Source organism: Microcaecilia unicolor, chromosome 7 (genome assembly GCF_901765095.1).
Source record: "Microcaecilia unicolor chromosome 7, aMicUni1.1, whole genome shotgun sequence".
Taxonomy (NCBI): Eukaryota; Metazoa; Chordata; class Amphibia; order Gymnophiona; family Siphonopidae; genus Microcaecilia; species Microcaecilia unicolor.
The window spans coordinates 298,696,183-298,716,741 of NC_044037.1; the positions used below are offsets into that span (position 1 = coordinate 298,696,183).

The window sequence follows — 20,559 nt, forward strand, 5'->3', positions numbered from 1 at the left end:
CTGGGCAAGTCACTTAACCCTCCATTGCCCCTGGTACAAAATAAGTACCTGAATATATGTAAACCGCTTTGAATGTAGTTGCAAAAACCTCAGAAAGGCGGTATATCAAGTCCTTTCCTCTCTGAGCACACCACCCGAACTCTCATCCACGCTCTCATTACCTCTCGCCTTGACTACTGCAACCTACTCCTCACTGGCCTCCCACTTAACCATCTATCCCCCCTTCAATCCGTCCAGAACTCTACTGCACGTCTTATATTCCACCTGAACCGATATACCGATATATAGTGGAGGAGTGGCCTAGTGGTTAGGGTGGTGGACTTTGGTCCTGGGGAACTGAGTTTGATTCCCACTTCAGGCACAGGCAGCTCCTTGTGACTCTGGGCAAGTCACTTAACCCTCCATTGCCCCATGTAAGCCGCATTGAGCCTGCCATGAGTGGGAAAGCGCGGGGTACAAATGTAACAAAATATCACCCCTCTCCTCAGGTCACTTCACTGGCTTCCGATCAGATACCGCATACAGTTCAAGCGTCTCCTTCTCACCTACAAATGCACTCAGTCTGCAGCCCCTCATTACCACTCAGCCCTCATTTCCCCTTACGTTCCCGCCCGAAACCTCCGCTCACAGGACAAATCCCTCCTCTCAGTACCCTTCTCCACCACCGCCAACTGCAGGCTCCGCCCATTCTGCCTCGCCTCACCCTATGCTTGGAATAAACTTCCTGAGCCCATACGCCAAGCCCCCTCCCTACCCATCTTCAAATCCTTGCTCAAAGCCCACCTCTTCAATGCTGCTTTTGGCACCTAATCTTTATACCTTTCAGGAAATCTAGACTGCCCCAATTTGACTGCCCCTACTTAACTGACTGTACATTTGTCCTTTAGATTGTAAGCTCTTTGAGCAGGGACTGTCCTTTTATGTTAAATTGTACAGCGCTGCGTAACCCTAGTAGCGCTTAGAAATGTTAAGTAGTAGTAGTAGAAAGGCGGTATATCAAGTCCCATTTCCCTTTCTGTAACTCTCTTCTCTCTTCTGTCACAGGGAGTACATTGTGGATCTGTTGGAGAGCGGAAGAGAGAAGTTCTTGGTGTTTGCTCATCACAAGCTGGTTCTGGATGCAGTATGTGAAGAGTTGGAGAGGAAGGTGGTTTGGATTATGTAGATTCTTCGAATTAAGTCATGCTCTGCTGTTTTCCTTGGCTTCTGTACCTATTTTTATTTCCCTCGGTGCTTCTTAGTGTTTCTTTTGGTTAATAAATCAAATGTTTACAGCTTCCTTTTGTCGGCAAGGTTCAAACAAAAGCTATTGGCGTTACTGCCATTAGTGGGTCTCTTGTGGTCTGAATAGGTACAAAAGACAGTCGAATGAGCTGGCAAAGCTGAAAAGAAAATCGAAGTGAATTAACTGACATCAAAAGAGAACAGCAGAATCAAAGACAGGCGCCCCCTGTTCATTACCTGTGATCTCCAAGGAAGATACGTGCAGAGGAGCAGGCCGCCCTCAGTTGGGATCACTGTATCTTCACTTTCCAAATCATATTGTGCATACAGTTTGCACGGTTCCTAGCTTTCAGTTTAAGCTGTGTGTTATTTTATGTGTGTTACCCATCTTCAAATCTCTGCTTAAAACTCACTTCTTCAATGCTGCTTTTGGCACCTAACCTTTCAAGTAATATAGTATGCCCCCAATCTGTCTGCCCTATCAGATTGACTCTACACTTGTCTTTTAGATTGTACACTTGTCTTTAGATTGTACACCTGTCTTTTAGATTGTAACCTCCGCTCTCAGGACAAATCACTCCTATCTGTACCCTTCTCCACCACCGCTAACTCCAGACTCCGCCCCTTCTGCCTCGCAGCACCTTATGCCTGGAACAGACTTCCTGAGCCCATACGCCATGCGCCCTCCCTGCCCATCTTCAAGTCCTTACTCAAGGCCCATCTCTTCTCCCTTGCTTTTGGCGCCTAACCACCTTCCCCATTCCTGTTACCTACACTGACTACGTAGTCTGTTAGATTGTAAGCTCTCTTGAGCAGGGACTGTCCCTCCCCGTGTTTAAACTTGTACAGCGCTGCGTAACCCTGGCAGCGCTATAGAAATGCTAAGTAGTAGTAGTAGTAGTAGTAGTAGTAGTAGTAGTAAGCTCCTTGAGCAGGGACTGTCCTTCCATGTTAAATTGTACAGCGCTGCGTAACCCTAGTAGCGCTTTAGAAATGTTTAGTAGTAGTAGTAGTTATGTACCATAGAGAGATGAAGGACTGCACAATTCTGCTAGAGTTTGAAAATGTGAACCTGTTGGCATGTATTGATTAGAGAATGACACGGGGATAAAAATTTGTCCCCGTCCCCGTGGATTATGTCTCCATCCCCGCCCCTGGTGGTATTTGCTGTTCTTTTTCCTTAAGGGGTTTAAATTTAAAAAAACAAACAGTAGAAAAGAAAACCCTTTTCTGCAAATTCGTTCCTGCTGCTAGTCCCTCCCCCCTCCTCCTCCTCCCTGAATTTCCCCCGTATGGGAGTTGCCTTTGCGGCAGGGGCGTAGCCAGACAACAGATTTTGGGTGGGCCTAGGCAAGAAGTGGGTGGGCACATTGTTCCCCCCCCCCCCCCCCCCCCAAACCACCAAAAAAATATCTCAGCTGGCAGGAAAATGCTTCTTTCCGCCTTGGCAGTCTTCAGCAGGCATGCCCTGAAAACTGAGTATGCGCAAGTGCCGGTATCATGGAAAGTAGCGTTTTCGTTACCGTCAGGGGGAAGCCTTCAGCTGGTGGAGCTTGGGATCCCCCCCAGATACCACTAAACGTGTGCTACTGTTGGGAGGTCCTGAACCCTAAGTGGGTGGGCCCTGGCCACGCCACTGCTTTGCGGTTGGTGTCTCGGCTAGCCTCCTCTGCCTAGTGGCAAACGGGCAGCCTTGAGAGCCTGAGGGGTTCTGTCTGTAGGCTGAAAGCCTTTCTGGTTTTCATATTGTGGAAAGGGGAACGTTGGAGAGAGAAAGGGTGTTTGTATTGCTGCCATATATGTGATTTTCTCAGTGGGTTTCAGGTTTGTTATTGCTAAACCAAAATAAGAAAAACCTTTAAATATATAAGGAGGCCGTAAGGTGTGGAGGGGGTCGAAGGGTCAGAGAGAAGAAAAACCTTTAAATATATAAGGAGGCAGAAAGGTGCGGAGTGGGGTCCAAGGGTCAGAGAGAAGAAAAACCTTTAAATATATAAGGAGGCAGTAAGGTGCGGAGTGGGGTCCAAGGGTCAGAGAGAAGAAAAACCTTTAAATATATAAGGAGGCCGTAAGGTGCGGAGGGGGTCCAAGGGTCAGAGAGAAGAAAAACCTTTAAATATATGAGGCGGCCGTAAGGTGCGGAGGGGGTCCAAGGGTCAGAGAGAAGAAAAACCTTTAAATATATAAGGAGGCCGTAAGGTGCGGAGGGGGTCCAAGGGTCAGAGAGAAGAAAAACCTTTAAATATATAAGGAGGCCGTAAGGTGCGGAGGGGGTCCAAGGGTCAGAGAGAAGAAAAACCTTTAAATATATAAGGAGGCCGTAAGGTGCGGAGTGGGGTCCAAGGGTCAGAGAGAAAGGGGAGGGGCTAAGAGAAGGAACGACAATGGTGAAATCCTGAGTGTTCTTCCGTATTCTCTGCAGGAAGTTGGCCACATCCGCATCGATGGCTGCACCCCTTCGGCTGAGCGTCAGAACCTGTGCCAGAAGTTCCAGTTTTCGGAGAAGTGCCAGGTGGCTGTGCTGTCTCTCACAGCTGCTAACATGGGGATAACTCTTTCTGCTGCAGACCTGGTGGTGTTCGCAGAGCTCTTCTGGAATCCAGGAGTAAGGAATTTTTAAATTGCAGCCTGATCACACTCCTTATCCAGACCTGATGTTTGCACTCTTTTATTTTCAAAAATCAGTGCAGGGATCCGCACCAAAAGCCCTGTCAGATGAGATTTAAGGGTTGGGCAAGCTGTAGCCCATGAGCAAATACTGGCCCATGGGGACACACTTACCCATATCACTGGTTAGAAAATTTTGGATTGAATTAATAACGCTACCGACCCTGCGTCATAGTGGTTCTTTGACGTTCCATACTGATCACCATCATCAAAGGCTTGATGTCGTGCATGAGTCAAAGCCTTTGATGAAGATATCAACAGGAGCAGGCCATGATGCTACTTTGATGGCTTACTGGTGTGGTGTCAGCAGTGGTGATCAGTTGCATTTTGGGGGCAGTTTGGCAGCTATTTCGGTGGCACAGTGAGGCAGAGGGCCGCTGGCCGCCTAGTTTGGGCAAAGACTATGTAACCTATAGATGTGTGGCTGTTCTTGTGTCCTGTAGAGCACATGCCAGCTTGGAGAATTCATGAGTGTGACGTGGTGTCTAAATGATGGTGCTGGAAGTAAATTAGGTTGGTGTGGACTGATTTTAAGGATATTTTACTCCAATTTCATTTCAAATAAAGGAAATAAATGTTGCTTTTTCTGAAAAAGAGTTGTATCAGGAAAAGATAACATGACCCATCATTTTATTCGTGGGTAGGCAAATGTATTTACTGGAGCTGATGGAGTTTTGGTTATGTTGTTTAATTTGAACCATGCCCCATTGTGGCGCCTATATCTAAAGCACGTGCTGTAGGGGTGCTAGTGTTTTTAGTGCATGCTAAAAATTAGCACTCACTAATGCTAGAGACACCCATATATTCCTATGGGTGTCTCTAGCATTGTGTGCTAAAAATGTTAGCGTACCTTAGTAAACAGGGTCCCAAGTTATAGAATTGTCCCTTGGCATTTTTGTAGCATATTAAATTGAGAAACTGTCACTGCACTACAGTCTATGTTCCTTTAGGTATTTTATTTATTTATTAGGATTTATTTACTGCCTTTTTGAAGGCATTCACTCAAGGCGGTGTACAGTAAGAATAGATCAAACATGAGCAATAGACAATTACAGCAGTAAAAATATTCAAAAACAATACAAAGTATGGCACAGTATACTAGCAATGTCAACACAATACGTAATAAAACATTATAGGTGACAGTGAAGGGTAAAGCAAAGATGTAACATATAGAAGGGTAAGACAGTAGGAAGACTTAGAAAGTAAGGTGATTGATTTAAAGAAAGTTGCACATGAGGTCAGAGAAATGGTTAAATGTTATCTTAGCTAGGGTAGGAGTGGATAAACATGTCCTGCTGTGGCATGTGCAGCCTGAATCACTCCTTGTGTGTGTGAGTGAGACTAAGTTAGTGCCTTCTTCCATTAAAACCAACTTGTTTAAGAAGACCTACCCCTGATCCAAATTAACTTCCTACTTCATGCGACACAACAAAATATGGACCGTACTAGATTTCTATCACTACCCTCTCTTTATTTCCTTGTTGTTTTATACTGATGTTTGTTACATTGTTTCTACTGTACTATGTATTTGTATTATTGAACCGGAGTCTATCTCTACGGTATTGTGCAAGCCACATTGAGCCTGCAACTAAGTGGGAAAATGTGGGATATAAATGTGTTAAATAAATAAAAATTAAAAGGCCTGGTTGAAGAGCCAAGCTCTCACCTGCTTCCTGAAGTAGAGATAGTTTTGTGTTAAGCGCAGCCTTTCAGGTAGTGCATTCCGGAGTGCGGGGGCTACTCCGGAGAAGGCTCGCTTATATTTAGCTCTTCATTATCCCCATTGGTGGGGCTTTCTTGCAGTCCCATGATGCACTGCAGTGGTGCTCCTGTAATTATAATCAAGCATATATCCTCATGGCAGCTGTGGAGCTTCTCTCGGGCACAGCTGCATACTTTACCATGTATATCTATTAATGTGCCATTGTATAGTTGCTGAACTGCAGTAACTTCACAACTATATGTATGATATACTGCAAATAATAAACTAAGCAATCAACCACATGATCATCCATCCCCTTTATTAACCCAACTTCACTGTTTACCTGTGGATGCGTGAATCATTTTTAAAATATTGTTTAGTTTATAATATTATGTGGGCAGTCTTCTAAAAGTTCTATTATTGTTTCAGGGATTCCTCTTGTAGGTTGAGTGAGCTGTATAATGAATCAAAGTCTTCTCTGCTTACTATCAGTTTCAGGTCTAAGAGTAGAGAATTGTGGTAGACGTGTTAGTCCACTTTTCAAGGTAATCAATAGAAATAAAACAAAATGAAACATGGAAAAGAAAATAAGATGATACCTTTTTTATTGGACATAACTTAATACATTTCTTGATTAGCTTTCGAAGGTTGCCCTTCTTTGTCAGATCGGAAATAAGCAAATGTTGGTAGATGAAAGTATATATAAGTGAAACATCAAAGCATTCCAGTGACAGTGTAACACAATGGGGTTGGATAGTTGAGAGACAGGAAGAGGGACAGGGGGATATGCATGGAGACAGGAGGGTGACAACGCAGTACAATTTTATGGTTTATAAGGGGCTAGAAAACCCAGATCTTTGTTAAATCCTGTGTGGTGGGTGTCGAATTATTTAATCATTCTGACTTCAAAGGTCTTACGTTCCTGTATTGTTTTAAAGTTCCCTTTTAAGATTCTTACTATGAAGTCACTGGTACAGTGTTCTGGTTTTGTAAAGTGCTGCCCCACAGGCGTGACTTCTTTATTAGTACTGGCATTTTTCATATGGTGTCTGTGTAAATTAAACCTCTTCTTTAGCATCTGACTGGTTTCTCCAATGTAGCAGCCTTCGTTGCATTCTGAGGTCTAAGAGTGAAATTATTTTTAGAAAATTGATTTTGTTTTCAGTTTGTTAAAGTATGGAACTCCCTCCTCCTAGCCAATTAATACCTTCTTGCTATCTTTTTTGAAGACAACCGAAGACATATCTTTTTCATAAATACTTAATCCAAACATCGTAATACTATAATACCATGTTTTTTTGTAATATTCGTACTGCTATTCACTAGGGGTCCCGTTTACCAAGCTGCGACAAAAGGGGGCCTGCGCTGGTGTTGGTGCATGTTTTTATGCGCGCCAAGGTCCCTTTTTACCGCAGCTCGTAAAAGTTAGGTCTTTCGGGGTTTTTTAAGAAATGGCCTTGCGGCAAGGTGGTGGTACCATTGAGGTGGTGGTAAAGGCTCCAGCGCTAACCGGGCAGCACACGGCACTGCCCGATTACCACCGGGTACACACTGGCGCTAAAAAAATAAATATATTTTTGTAGCGCCAGATATGAATTTTTTAAAATTTATTTATTTGCTGCATTTGTATCCCACATTTTCCCACCTATTTGCAGGCGCAATGTGGCTTACATTATGCTGCAATGGTAGTCACCATTAAAGGAATGATAAATACAAAACGGTATTACAATCAAAGGTGCATGGATTAAATATGATAATAAACAACGAATGAATTATGAGAAATAAGTAAATGATTTATAACAGGTACATAAGAATTGAATAGGAGATGTTAAAACATTCAGTATTATTAAAGTAAATTAAAGTATCCAGATTGGAGAAGTCAATGTTGGGTTGATCTGATACATATTAGATTTTAAGTCTTTTGTGAAGTATTCATATTATAAGTCTTTTTGAATAGGTTGGTCTTCAGAAGTTTCCGGAAAGTTAATAGGTCGTGTGTAATCAGTGCACGCTGGGGGTGGGAATTATCACCGGGCTGCTGCAGTAGCTCGGCGGTACTTCCTTTTTAGCGAGCAGTAATAAGCCCGCGTTGGGTTTACTGCCACTTTGTAAAAGGGGCCCTGGATTCTTAAATTTGTGACTTCACTTTGGACCTTATTGGGAGAAGTCGAGTTATAAGTACATAACATAATAACGCGATAAGTCAAATGGTAAAAGAACAGATTCTGCAGCATCGTCTCATTCCCAAGCTGCGAAAAGAAGAAATTGGTAAGGTGTTTGACTTTATGAAGATAAAACAAAACCCTACACAGCTTGGTTTCATCTGCTAGATTAGCCCAGCAGTAGCCGGGAACTTGCAAAGCATTCACAGTGTGCAGGTAAAATGAATTCTGCCTCTACCTCTGACCCTTCTCCTTTATCTTCCAGGTTCTCATACAAGCAGAAGATCGTGTACATCGCATTGGACAGTCCAGTTCTGTGAATATTCATTATCTCGTGGCTAAGTGCACTGCTGATGACTATCTATGGTAGGCAAATAAAGCATAGAGATGAAATATCTGTTTTATGTTCCAGCTAATTTAGGGGTTCCTTGAGGGTATAAAAAACTGTTACTTCTGCAGCTCAGATGCTATTGCAGGGAGCGTACGTTTTGGGGAGTCATGTGATTCTGGGCATTGGGATGTCTGAGTTAGATCAGCTCCTGCAGATACCCCTCCCCCAAAACTTACAAAATATAAAGCCCTAGAAACAAATGTAGAAGGGCTAAGCAGATAAGCAGAGTGCTTATCCGACATTGCTGCCTGGATGTCCAACCGCCACCTGAAACTGAACATGTCCAAGACCAAGCTTATCGTCTTTCCACCAAAACCCACTTCTCCTCTTCCTCCACTTTCTATCTCAGTTGATAACACCCTCATCCTCCCCGTCTCATCTGCCCGCAACCTCGGAGTCATCTTTGACTCCTCTCGCTCCTTCTCTGCGCATATCCAGCAGATAGCCAAGACCTGTCGCTTCTTCCTCTTTAACATCAGCAAAATTTGCCCTTTCCTCTCTGAACACACCACCCGAACTCTCGTCCACGCTCTCATTACCTCTCGCCTGGACTACTGCAACTTACTCCTCACCGGCCTCCCACTTAGCCATCTATCCCCCCGTTCAGTCTGTTCAGAACTCTGCTGCACGTCTCATATTCCGCCAGAACCGATATACTCATATCACCCCTCTCCTCAGGTCACTTCACTGGCTTCCGATCAGATACCGCATTCAATTCAAGCTTCTCCTTCTTACCTACAAATGCACTCAGTCTGCTGCCCCTCACTATCTTTCTACCCTCATCTCCCCTTACGTTCCCGCCCGTAACCTCCGTTCACAGGATAAATCCCTCCTCTCAGTACCCTTCTCCACCACCGCCAACTCCAGGCTCCGCTCATTCTGCCTCGCCTCACCCTATGCTTGGAACAACCTTCCTGAGCCCTTACGCCAAGCCCCCTCCCTGCCCGTCTTCAAGTCTTTGCTTAAAGCCCACCTCTTCAATGCTGCGTTCGGCACCTAACCCTTACCGTTCAGTGAATCCAGACTGCCCCTATCGGACCGACCGTTCACTTGTCTATTGGATTGTAAGCTCTTTGAGCAGGGACTGTCTCTCTCTGTTAAATTGTACAGCGCTGCGTAACCCTAGTAGCGCTCTAGAAATGTTAAGTAGTAGTAGTAGATCAGCTCTTGCAGATACCCCTCCCCCAAAGCCTACAAAATATAAAGCCCTAGAAACAAATGTAGAAGGGCTAAGCAGAGAGTGATTGTGGTGTCAGAACACAGCATGTGGGAGGAGGAGAAATTAGAATACCGAAGAGTGTTGAATATGTCTGTGAAGCTACAGAAGGCAGGTCGCGATGAGGGAAAGTTGACTGAAGCCAAGATAGTGCTGGAGAGGGAAACCAGTGTCGGCAATGATGCTAGGAGACCCAGCCTAGGAAATCTCTCAAAATATCTCAGAAGTGCTCAAGGAGAGGCTGAATAAATTGAATATGCAACGGTTGAGATAAAAGAAGCACCCAGTTATAGAACACACGACATAAATAATTTCCGAAAATTACTGAAAACTAACCTATTCAATAAGGCATACCACAAAGATCCATCCTAAATACCAGTAACAAAATTTACACCAGAACTACACAAAACGTAACCCTTTATTCCTGATTGTTCAAGCTAATCTACTATGATTTAAGTTTTATCCAATTACCTTTTATTTCTTATTACGAAAATGAACTTTATTTATTTGACTACCTAATTCCACTCTGTCACCTCCATGTTTTAACTATGTATTTCTCTTTTCCGGAATTGGTGATCACCATTACAGAACAATTGTAAGCCACAATCAAACATTTTAAGATGGGGCTGGTGAACTTCGATGTGTCTCCGGTACGGGGGGGGGGGGGGGGGGTACACTGGAACACCTTTTTCTGAGGTGTGCAGCTGAGGAGTATTGGCAAGCAGTTAGAGGGGTGATTACTAAGTGTACAGCGATGGCCCTCCCACAGCAGAGGAAGGTGCTAATATTCAGAGCATCTGTTTGGTACCCTGATACTGTGCTTATATTTTTTTTGTTACATTTGTACCCCGCACTTTCCCAGTCATGGCAGGCTCAATGCGGCTTACATGGGGCAATGGAGGGTTAAGTGACTTGCCCAGAGTCACAAGGAGCTGCCTGTGCCTGAAGTGGGAATCGAACTCAGTTCCCCAGGACCAAAGTCCACCACCCTAACCACTAGGCCACTCCTCCACTGTTGCTACTATTTGAGATTCTACATGGAATGTTGCTATTCCACTAGCAACATTCCATGTAGAAGTCGGCCCTTGCAGATCACCAATGTGGCCGCGCAGGCTTCTACTTGGAATGTTGCTAGTGGAATAGCAACATTCCATGTAGAATCTCCAATAGTAGCAACATTCCATGTAGAATCTCCAATAGTATCTATTTTATTTTTGTTACATTTGTACCCTGTGCTTTCCCACTCATGGCAGGCTCAATGCGGCTTACATGGGGCAATGGAGGGTTAAGTGACTTGCCCAGAGTCACAAGGAGCTGCCTGTGCCTGAAGTGGGAATCGAACTCAGTTCCCCAGGACCAAAGTCCACCACCCTAACCACTAGGCCACTCCTCCACTGTTACTACTATTTGAGATTCTACATTCCACTAGCAACATTCCATGTAGAAGTCTGCCCTTGCAGATCACCAATGTGGCCGCGCAGGCTTCTGCTTCTGTGAGTCTGACGTCCTGCACGTACATGCAGGACGTCAGACTCACAGAAACAGAAGCCTGCGCAGCCTTCTACATGGAATGTTGCTAGTGGAATAGCAACATTCCATGTAGAATCTCCAAGAGTAGCAACATTCCATGTAGAATCTCCAATAGTAGCAACATTCCACTTAGAATCTCTAATAGTAGCAACATTCCATGTAGAATCTCCAATAGTATCTATTTTATTTTTGTTACATTTGTACCCTGCGCTTTCCCACTCATGGCAGGCTCAATGCGGCGTACATGGGGCAATGGAGGGTTAAGTGACTTGCCCAGAGTCACAAGGAGCTGCCTGTGCCTGAAGTGGGAATCGAACTCAGTTCCCCAGGACCAAAGTCCACCACCCTAACCACTAGGCCACTCCCTTCTGTGGAGTTAGCATGGAAAAGGCAGAAAAACAGAGTGGAAGATCTAAAGCAGGCAGAGAGATAGGTGAGATGGTGCTACAGGACGTGGTACTTTTAATCAGAGGAGCAAAAGGAAATTGGGATGCAGCGTGTAGATTTACCATTTGCAGTGCATTGGATGAGATTACAGTGTACTGTTGGTAAGGCTAAGACTGCTGCAGAGTCCAAACACTCAATAAAAGAGCAGAAACTATCTGGTAACTAGAATTTGACTGAACCTAAAAAAATGTCTGTTGTCATAATAGAGATTTTTTGTTCCCACAGGCCTATGATTCAAGAAAAGATGAAGGTTCTTGGCCAGGCTGGTCTGTCTGAAACAAATTTCTCCGAAACAACAGAATCAACTGATTTCTTCTATAAGGTAAAGGATGTAGGCAGCCTCATCCCCTTTGAGCAGGGCATTCCTGGAATATGTTTAGGATAATGATGCAGTCAGAGGTATGGTTAATGCATGACCCTCATGGAGCTGCAAGCTGGGCTTCATCGTCTTCCATCTGCAGACAGAAAAATCAACTAGGAAACTATTATTCTCAGAGGTTGCCCCAATTATATGGAATTCCTTACCTCTAGAGTTGGAGGACAGAATATTATTTAAGGTTCAGGAAACTTCTTAAAACTTTTCTGTTTCAGAAATAGGTTAATTAATGTGTTTTATAATGCATGATGCTGCTGTTAGCGTTTTAGATTTCTGCCTTTGTAATTATTTTATCTTTTGTAAAGCACTTAGAGCTCCTGGTTTAGATGGTATATAAATACATCGTTATTGTGATCTTTTAATTTTTTCTTATTAAACAAGTCATGTGAAGAGGGTGTTAAAGTAAGTTATAATTAAAGTACAAATCAATGGAAAAGGTCATTTCTTTTTCTATTTGTACATTGTGGGGTACTGAACAAAATATACCTAAAGTAGAATTATAACAATTGGAAGCAAACGAGCTTGAAAGCAGATTTTGAAATTACAACAGTAGCTGTAACTAAGGGTTTGCAAAGTAACTGGCATTTTCTGAAGTGGAGATCTTTACATCCACCTTTGTTTCTTCCTATGAAACTGCCTATCTAACAAACGTATATTTTGTAGTAGCAACAGAGGAGAGAAGTGCAAATAGTTCAGAAACATACATCTGATATCACAGCATCTGTCATGCTCGCAGATTTTTTAGATGTCACTGCCGTTGGCTCTGTAAAAAGGACAAATACAAGTTTTGTCATAGATTATATACATACTAGCCGTTAAGCCCGTTAAAACGGGTGAGATTTCCAGCTACCCTCCTCGCCGCCGCTCCCTCCCCCCTCCGTGCCGGGCCCCCTGCACTGACCTGACAGTGCCTCTCACCTCCGTGTGAAAGCGCTGCAGGCAGCAGCAGATCGCTCTGCTGCTGCCTGCAGCGCTTCCACACAGAGGTGAGAGGCGCTGTCAGGTCAGTGCAGGGGGGCGGGAGCGGCGGCGGGGATGGGGGAGGGGGAGGGTGGAGGTTGGTGCGCGCAATGTTCATTTCCAGGCTCCGGCGGCAGCATCCGACAGTCCGACTCCGTTTCCCTCTCTGTTCCGCCCTCTAACGTCATCACGTCTTGACGCGAGGGCGGGACAGAGAGGGACGTCTCTACTGCGCATTTGCAGGTGAGTCGGTCACCTGACATTTATATGTTTGATAAAAGAAAAAAAAACAGTATTTTATCCTTCAACTTTGTCCATTTAGCCTCTGAGCATATGTTTGGATTAATAGAACATATGGTATTACTGTACCAATAAACTCACACTCTGGTCTTTCTGTTTTTTGCTGTAGTTTGAAAATTAGATTTTTATTAGCCATGTTGGTGCTGGAAAAAACTGCCTGCCCCCCCCCCCAATCAGTAGGGGGGGGCCAGGGCCAGAGGGAGGGGGCATATTTTAGCCCCCCCCCCCCCCCCCGGCACCACCCACCCCCCCCCCCCCCCCCGCCATTGCCAGAGCCCCCCCTGCCACCAACAACTCTCTCCACCTCCTCTCCCGCCGCCAACCCTCCCCCGCTGACATTGTTTACCTTTGCTGGCAGGGGACCCCAACCCCCGCCAGCCGAGGTCCGCTTCCGCCTGCTTTTAAAAATAATTCTTCAGCATGGCCACGGACGGAGGACGACGACGAACAAGAACTTTGAAGACCTCGGCGGCTGGCGGGGGTTAGGGTCCCCCGCCAGCTGAAGAATTATTTTTAAAAGCAGGCGGAAGCAGACCTCGGCTGGCGGGGGTTGGGGTCCCCCGCCAGCAAAGGTAAACAACGTCAGCGGGGGAGGGTTGGCGGCGGGAGGGGGCCAGGGCGAAATCTGCAGGGGCCCAGGCCCCTGTAGCCCCACGCAGATACACCCCTGCTCTGACTACCTGCTTTTTCCTGAGCAACATGGCGAGGGCTGATCCAAATGAGAATCATTCCTATAACTTTGGATGGTTTGATTTATACTGCAGGATCCAAAGCAGAAGACCATCTACGACCTATTCCAGAGGTCATTCTCAGAGGATGGAGATGAGTTGGATGAGGCGTTGCTACTGGAGGCTTGCCAGGAGATAGAGCAAGAGAGCACTACCCCCAGCGTGGACATCACTGCCTCGGCAAGCCCCTGCAAGAAGAGGCGCATCGATGACTTCTTCAGCAAGCACTGATGGGTGGACTGTTAATAAAATGGTTTTTCTGTTCAATCATTGTAATATATACATGATTTATTTTGAGTGTGTGTAAATAAATAAAAACAGTATTAAAAAGTCAGTTTCCATTTCCAGTAGCTAACAAACATAAGTAAAAAGTGTTGAAGGTAAACTTGCTCCTAGGTACTACTGTTAAGTGCTGTCAAGTCAGTGTGAACTCATGGCGACCTTCCCTACACCCCTTCCCGTGCACTCCGCTCCATGGATAAATCCTTATCTGTTCCCTTCTCCACTACTGCCAACTCCAGACTTCGCGCCTTCTGTCTCGCTGTACCCTACACTTGGAATAAACTTCCTGAGCCCCTACGTCTTGCCCCATCCTTGGCCACCTTTAAATCTAGACTGAAAGCCCACCTCTTTAACATTGCTTTTGACTCGTAACCACTTGTAACCACTCGCCTCCACCTACCCTCCTCTCTTCCTTCCCGTTCACATTAATTGATTTGATTTGCTTACTTTATTTTTTGTCTATTAGATTGTAAGCTCTTTGAGCAGGGACTGTCTTTCTTCTATGTTTGTGCAGCGCTGTGTATGCCTTGTAGCTCTATAGAAATGCTAAATAGTAGTAGTATAGTGGTCCTGACTTTTGTTCGGTTTTTATCATCGATGGAATGGCATCTATTGCTGCTGTAATTGTATCAATCCATTACATTTCTGACCTTTCTTGTTTGCGTTGACCTTCAACCTTGCTAAACATGTCTTTCTCTAATGATCTTTTTCTTTGCTTGAGGTGTCCACAAAGTATAAAATTCAAAGTCTTGTCATTTGAGCTTCTAAAAAAAGCTTAAATTTGATCACCTTCAATACCAATTGATTTGTTCTTCAACAGTCCACGGTATACACAGTTCTCCAGCGCCATAATTCATCAATTTTCTTTCCATTTTGCTTCTTGACTGTCCAACTTTCATATATGAATAATATTATTTAAAACACCATGGCTTAGACATATTGAATCCTTTGTATGCAAAGATACATCTCATCATTTGAAGCTCTTGTCTAGGTCCTTCATAGCAGTTCTGCCAAGTCAGATTTCTTGACTGCTTTTGTTTCATTATTCATTTTTGATCCAAGCAGCTGAAGTTGTGTACTAATCCTCCATTGCCCCAGGTACAAAACTTAGATTGCAAGCTCATTAGGAGATGTTAAAGTGCAGTCTCATTTTGAAACTCTGTTCCCTGATTTCGATAATCAGATGTTTCAGCTCGTCTTCACTTTCGGCCAGTAACATGATGTCAAAAGCAAAGAGAAGGTTGTTGATGAGTGTTTGACCAATTTTTGCACCTCAGGTTTCTTCATACAGTCTTGCTTCTCTGATGATTTGTTCTGCGTATAGACTGATCAGGTAAGGAGAAAATATGTAGCCTTGTCATACACCTTAGCTAATTTTGAACCATCTGTTTCTCCTTTTTCTGTTTGAACTATTAGTTCTCATGCCAAACATTTACACTGATCAAGAAGCATCAGGTGTTCTTGTATACCCATGCTTCTTAATATGGCCCAGAGCTTTTCATGATTCACGCAGTCAAAGGCCTTACTATAGTTAATGAAACACATATAGCTATCCTTTTGGTATTCTTTCGTCTTTTGAAGATCCTTCTCACATCCATGCCGATGTCTCTTGTTCCTCGCCCTTCCCTGAATCCTGCTTGAACTTCAGGCAGTTCTTACTCCAGCTATGGTTGTAGTCTTCCACTGAATGATCTTGAGTAGAAGCTTGCTAGGACTTGGGATCAAAGCGATTGTTGATAATTTCCAGAGAGAGAGCACTTTACTTCAGTATGAAGACAGACTTTTTCCAGTTAGCTGGTCATGATGTTGTCTTCCAAATTTCCTGGCAGAGCCTTGTATTGTAACAACTCCATCTGATTGCTGTAATGCTTCAGTGGGAATGCCATCAATGCCTGGTGCTTTGCTCTTCGATAAAGCTTTCAGACCATCAATTTAGTCTATCACTAACGGTTCCCAATTGTAAGATACTGGTTAAAAAAATCTGTTTATCCATGTGATCTTTACAGTATAACGCTGTGTATTCTTTCTACCTTTTCCTGATCTCAGCGTTGTTCAACATGGGTTCCTGAGCGTCCTTCAGCATTCCGATTTGAGGCTGGAATATTTTTCTTTAACTCTCGTACTGTGTTCTTCCTCTTAAATTTTCTGATTCTGTTTCCTTGCATTCATCGTTGTAGTACTTATCTTTGTCTCATCTTGTGGCACATTGTGAATCTTTCTCCTCTGACTTTAGCTTCTCTACATTTCGAAACTTAAGTCATCCATTTTGGCTTTTTCATATTTTGCAGGGACTTTTTGCTTTCTTCAAGTACAACATTCTTGATGCCTTCCCGTAAATCTTCTTGTACTCTGTTGTTAGTATCCAGTGTGGCAAATCCTGAGTCACTGGTGGAGACCATGATGTATCCGAATTCAAGAAAGCATGGAACATAGAATCTCTAATGGAGAGGAAGAGAGAGAGGACAATATGAATGGGCATACTAGATAGGATGTTGTTTTCTGTGTTTTCTATTAGGCCTGTGGTGTAAGGATGACCCTGTCCAGGAGTTTGATGCTGTTGGTTTCTAAGTGACCTTTTTCTTGTGCTTTTGCTTTGTCCTGGCATGGATGCTTGCCCTGGTTGATTGACTTCCATATGAATTGTCCTGTTTTTTTAAACATACAGAAGCTCATTTTTGAGCACATGCCTTCCCTTCCTTTGTACTATGAGCCCTAGAGCGTGTGAATTAATGGAGGGCATGGATACGTGGGACTTGCTTTTGCAGCACACAACTTCTCTATGCCTCCCCCTCCTGCATCTACTCTGAGCTTTGGGCCCTTCAGTTTTGGCACCATCATTTCAGTGCTGGTGCTTTGGCTGCAAAATTTTGGGCTGTGGACTTTTGGATGCCCATAAAGGGCATAGAAAAGTCGTCTTCTTCTCCCCCCCCCCCCCCCCCCAATGCACTGATCTCTGTTACTCCAGAGCAGGGCTCATACCTGCATGCTGTTGCTGCAGCCGGGGGTCCTTGAGTAGAAGGGAAATGTGGGCTGCCAAGTGGAGGAAGGATGGTTCTTCAGGAAGTCTGTTCTGTCCTCCCTCACAGGCACCGCCTGGGGCAGCCCACATTTTCCTTCTGCTCAAGGATGCTTTGAAGAATTAGTGCTACCCAGAGTGTGACAGTTGCTCTAGCAAAAATCTCATACTTGCAGTTTGCACATGCTGCCATTTATACAGTGTGATCAAGCTCCACCCCAAAGAACTAGGGAGCAGCCATTTTCAACAGCTTCTTGGGTTTTAACAGTGAAAAAATAACAAAACTGGCACTGATCATAAACTAAACAATGGAAAAGCACCACTTAGAGCTTTGTGGTTGGTTTGCTTTATTTTATTTACATGAATGGGGAAGAGCCAGAATTCTTTGAAGGTGTGAATAAGCATTTTGATAAAGGTGAACCAGGTGACTTTGAGCTCATTGTCAAAACTTCCTAGAGAACTGAACTGTCAGGCCAATCAGCCACAGTACCGTAATTTTTTCACAACCCATTCTCAGCTCTTCTGGAACCATAGAGCCAAGAGCAGGAAAACCTCTTTGAGGCAAACCTAGCACCAAGGAGGTTGGAGAAAGAACAGGGGGGAGAGCAGGAGCGTGCTTGGCCCATTCTGTGGGTTGAAGCCAGTAGCTGGAGCTTGCAGCCATATTGAGTCACCCATAACATTAACAAATGCTTATTAGAAATAATGGCCTGCCTGTGCGTGGTCCATCTGCAAAAAATCTAAGGGTGTTCCAGTTGGATAGGCAGTGCCTTAAAAGATGAAGGATAAAGGACTTTATTGTTTTACTTATTTGACATTTATATCCTTCATTATCCCAAGCAAACTCGGGTTCAATGTGGCTTTCATTTGAAAATACAGTGAGACAGAATAATAGAATTAAGTAACATAATGGGAACAAGTCGATGGATATGTCTGAAACGTTTATCAAAGTTGGGATTACCATATATACCCACTTAAAAGTCTGTCCTTTAATGATGCTGCATGTTCAGAAATCATAGCCATAGCTATAGACAGTTATTCAAACATTATCACATGCACACACCAGAACAGACATCCATACACATTGTATAGAGTACATACAAAACAATTTTTATATTTAAATATCATCTTTATTCAAAGCACAACATGTTGGTAGACAAGCGTCATACAGAACAAGAAAAACCAGTAAACCATCCAACATGGCACAATATAAACTTTTACAGAGAAACATACCCCAAGGACCCTCCCCCTCCCTATAAGCCCACCCAACTGTTTCCACCTGCCAAAATAAAACAATAGATGTACAGATCAGTAGGACCCAAAACAAGTAGTCATAACACAGTTTATACCTAATTGTTCAACCACCCTTAGATTTTGCCTTTCGGTTTACCAAGCAATACCATGTGTACATAAAGTCTGGCTAAATTTTATTTATTTATTTGTAGCTTTTATACCCCGCTCTTTCCCGCTGGATAGCAGGTTCAGTGCAGCTTACAATGTTTGGTACAAAGTGTCACAGAATTCAAACAATCAGAGTTTAAAGCAAATGCCCCAAATATGTAATACTTGGTAGCAATAATGAAACAGAATAGAATATTCATATAGTAGGCAACGAACAGATTTATTTTCCACTGAAAATAATTACGTTTGTATGAACTTGGTGGCTGCTTGCTATTTTGTATTTTGACGGTGTACTGTCAGCCTGCATACTAAAATTGCACTTGCAAATATTTTTCTGCCACAGCTTTAATTAACAAAAGCACATAATTTCCTACAGGATCACAGTTATACATTTGACCTGATAAAACAGAGAAGATAGTGCAGTCTGTGTTAAGAAGCTTTTCAAACAAAACTATTTCAAAACAAGAAACCCAAGAAAGGGAAGCTGCTGGGCTAGCTGGATTTGAAACATAGCATCTAAAACATTTTTCACACACAATACAAATTTCAATAACATCTGTTGAGGGAAAAATAAGGCCACCTTTACTTTTCTATGTTATCAATGAACACAGTTCGCTGCAACTATCATCACTCAAAAATGTTTATGCAGAGCTCACAAAATCCTGGACAAGGACCATGATTCACTAGCAAAAGTACATATGAGAATGGAGTGGATAGAGCACCGTTCACAGAAGAGAGTGTGTATGAACAACTTGAAAATCTAAAGGTAGACAAAGCCATGGGACCGGACTGGATCCACCCCAGGATATTGAGGGAGCTCAGAGAGGTTCTAGCAGGTCCTCTTAAAGATTTGTTTAATAAAGCCTTGGAGAAGGGAGAGGTTCCGTGGGATTAGAGAAGAGCGGATGTGGTCCCTCTTCATAAAAGTGGTGATAGGGAAGAAGCTGGAAACTATAGGCCGGTAAGCCTCACTTCGGTTATTGGAAAAGTAATGGAAGCGATGCTGAAGGAAAGGATAGTGTATTTCCTGGAATCCAATAACTTGCAAGATCTGAGACAACATGGTTTTGCCAAAGGTAAATCGTGCCAAATGAATCTCATTGAATTCTTTGACTGGGTGACCAGAGAACTGAATCAATGACGTGCTATAGACGTAATCTACTTAGATTTCAGCAAAGCTTTTGACACGGTTCCCCACAGGAGGCTCTTGAATAAACTTGACAGGCTGAAGATAGGACCCGACATAGTGAACTGGATTAGGAACTGGTTGACGGACAGACGCCAGAGGGTGCTGGTTAATGGAATTCACTCGGATGAGGGAAAGGTAAGTAGTGGAGTACCTCAGGGATCGGTGCTGGGGCTGATTCTGTTCAGTATATTTGTGAGTGACATTGCCGAAGGTTTAGAAGGTAAAGTTTGCCTTTTTGCTGATGATACTAAGATTTGTAACAGAGTGGACACCCCGGAGGGAGTGGAAAACATGAAAAAGGATCTGCAGAAGCTAGAAGAATGGTCTAAGATTTGACAATTAAAATTCAATGTGAATAAATGCAAAGTGATGCACTTAGGGAGTAGAAATCCATGGGAGACGTGTTAGGCGGTGAGAGTCTGATATGTGGGGAGAGGGATCTTGGGGTGATAGTATCTGTGGATCTGAACGGTAACAGAATTCAAAAATGCTTGGGATAAACATAAAGGAATTCTGTTCAGAAGGAATGGATCCTCAGAAGCTTAGCGGAGATTGGGTGGCAGCACTGGTAGTGGGAGGCGGTGTTAGTGCTGGGCAGACTTCTACGGTCTGTGCTCTGCAAATGGCAGATACAAATCAAGGTCGGGTATACACATATAAAGTAGCACATATGAGTTTTTCTTGCTGGGCAGACTGGATGGACTATACAGGTCTTTCTCTGTTGTCATGTACTATGTAACTTAAAAAAAAACAACAAATCCAGTAATATATACAACTTTTTCTGAACACATGGATGGGTCTTGGGATATTACATTTTCATCAGGATTAATGAAACTGTGTCTACTGATAGAACTGTTAAGGATTGATGGTGACGGTGTTACTTTGGCTATGTAATTACTTGATACAGTTAAATGGGAACAGTTTCCAGAGGCAGGCAATTAGCTCGGAATAAGGATAATATCTTGCAG

The 20,559-nt window shown here is 43.6% G+C and overlaps 1 protein-coding gene across 3 annotated transcripts in view; it reads left to right on the forward strand.

Moving 5' to 3' along the window:
- SMARCAL1 (SWI/SNF related, matrix associated, actin dependent regulator of chromatin, subfamily a like 1) overlaps window positions 1-14,019 on the forward strand; it is a 168,893-nt gene extending 154,874 nt beyond the window's left edge. For all 3 annotated transcript variants that reach the window (XM_030209709.1, XM_030209712.1, XM_030209710.1), the window contains 5 exons: window positions 1,045-1,147; window positions 3,647-3,829; window positions 8,021-8,121; window positions 11,565-11,661; window positions 13,740-14,019. In XM_030209709.1, coding sequence (XP_030065569.1) covers window positions 1,045-1,147; window positions 3,647-3,829; window positions 8,021-8,121; window positions 11,565-11,661; window positions 13,740-13,934 — 679 coding nt within the window. In that variant the 3' untranslated portion in view covers window positions 13,935-14,019. The remainder of the gene's footprint in view (window positions 1-1,044; window positions 1,148-3,646; window positions 3,830-8,020; window positions 8,122-11,564; window positions 11,662-13,739) is intronic.
- The last annotated feature ends 6,540 nt before the right edge of the window (window positions 14,020-20,559 follow it).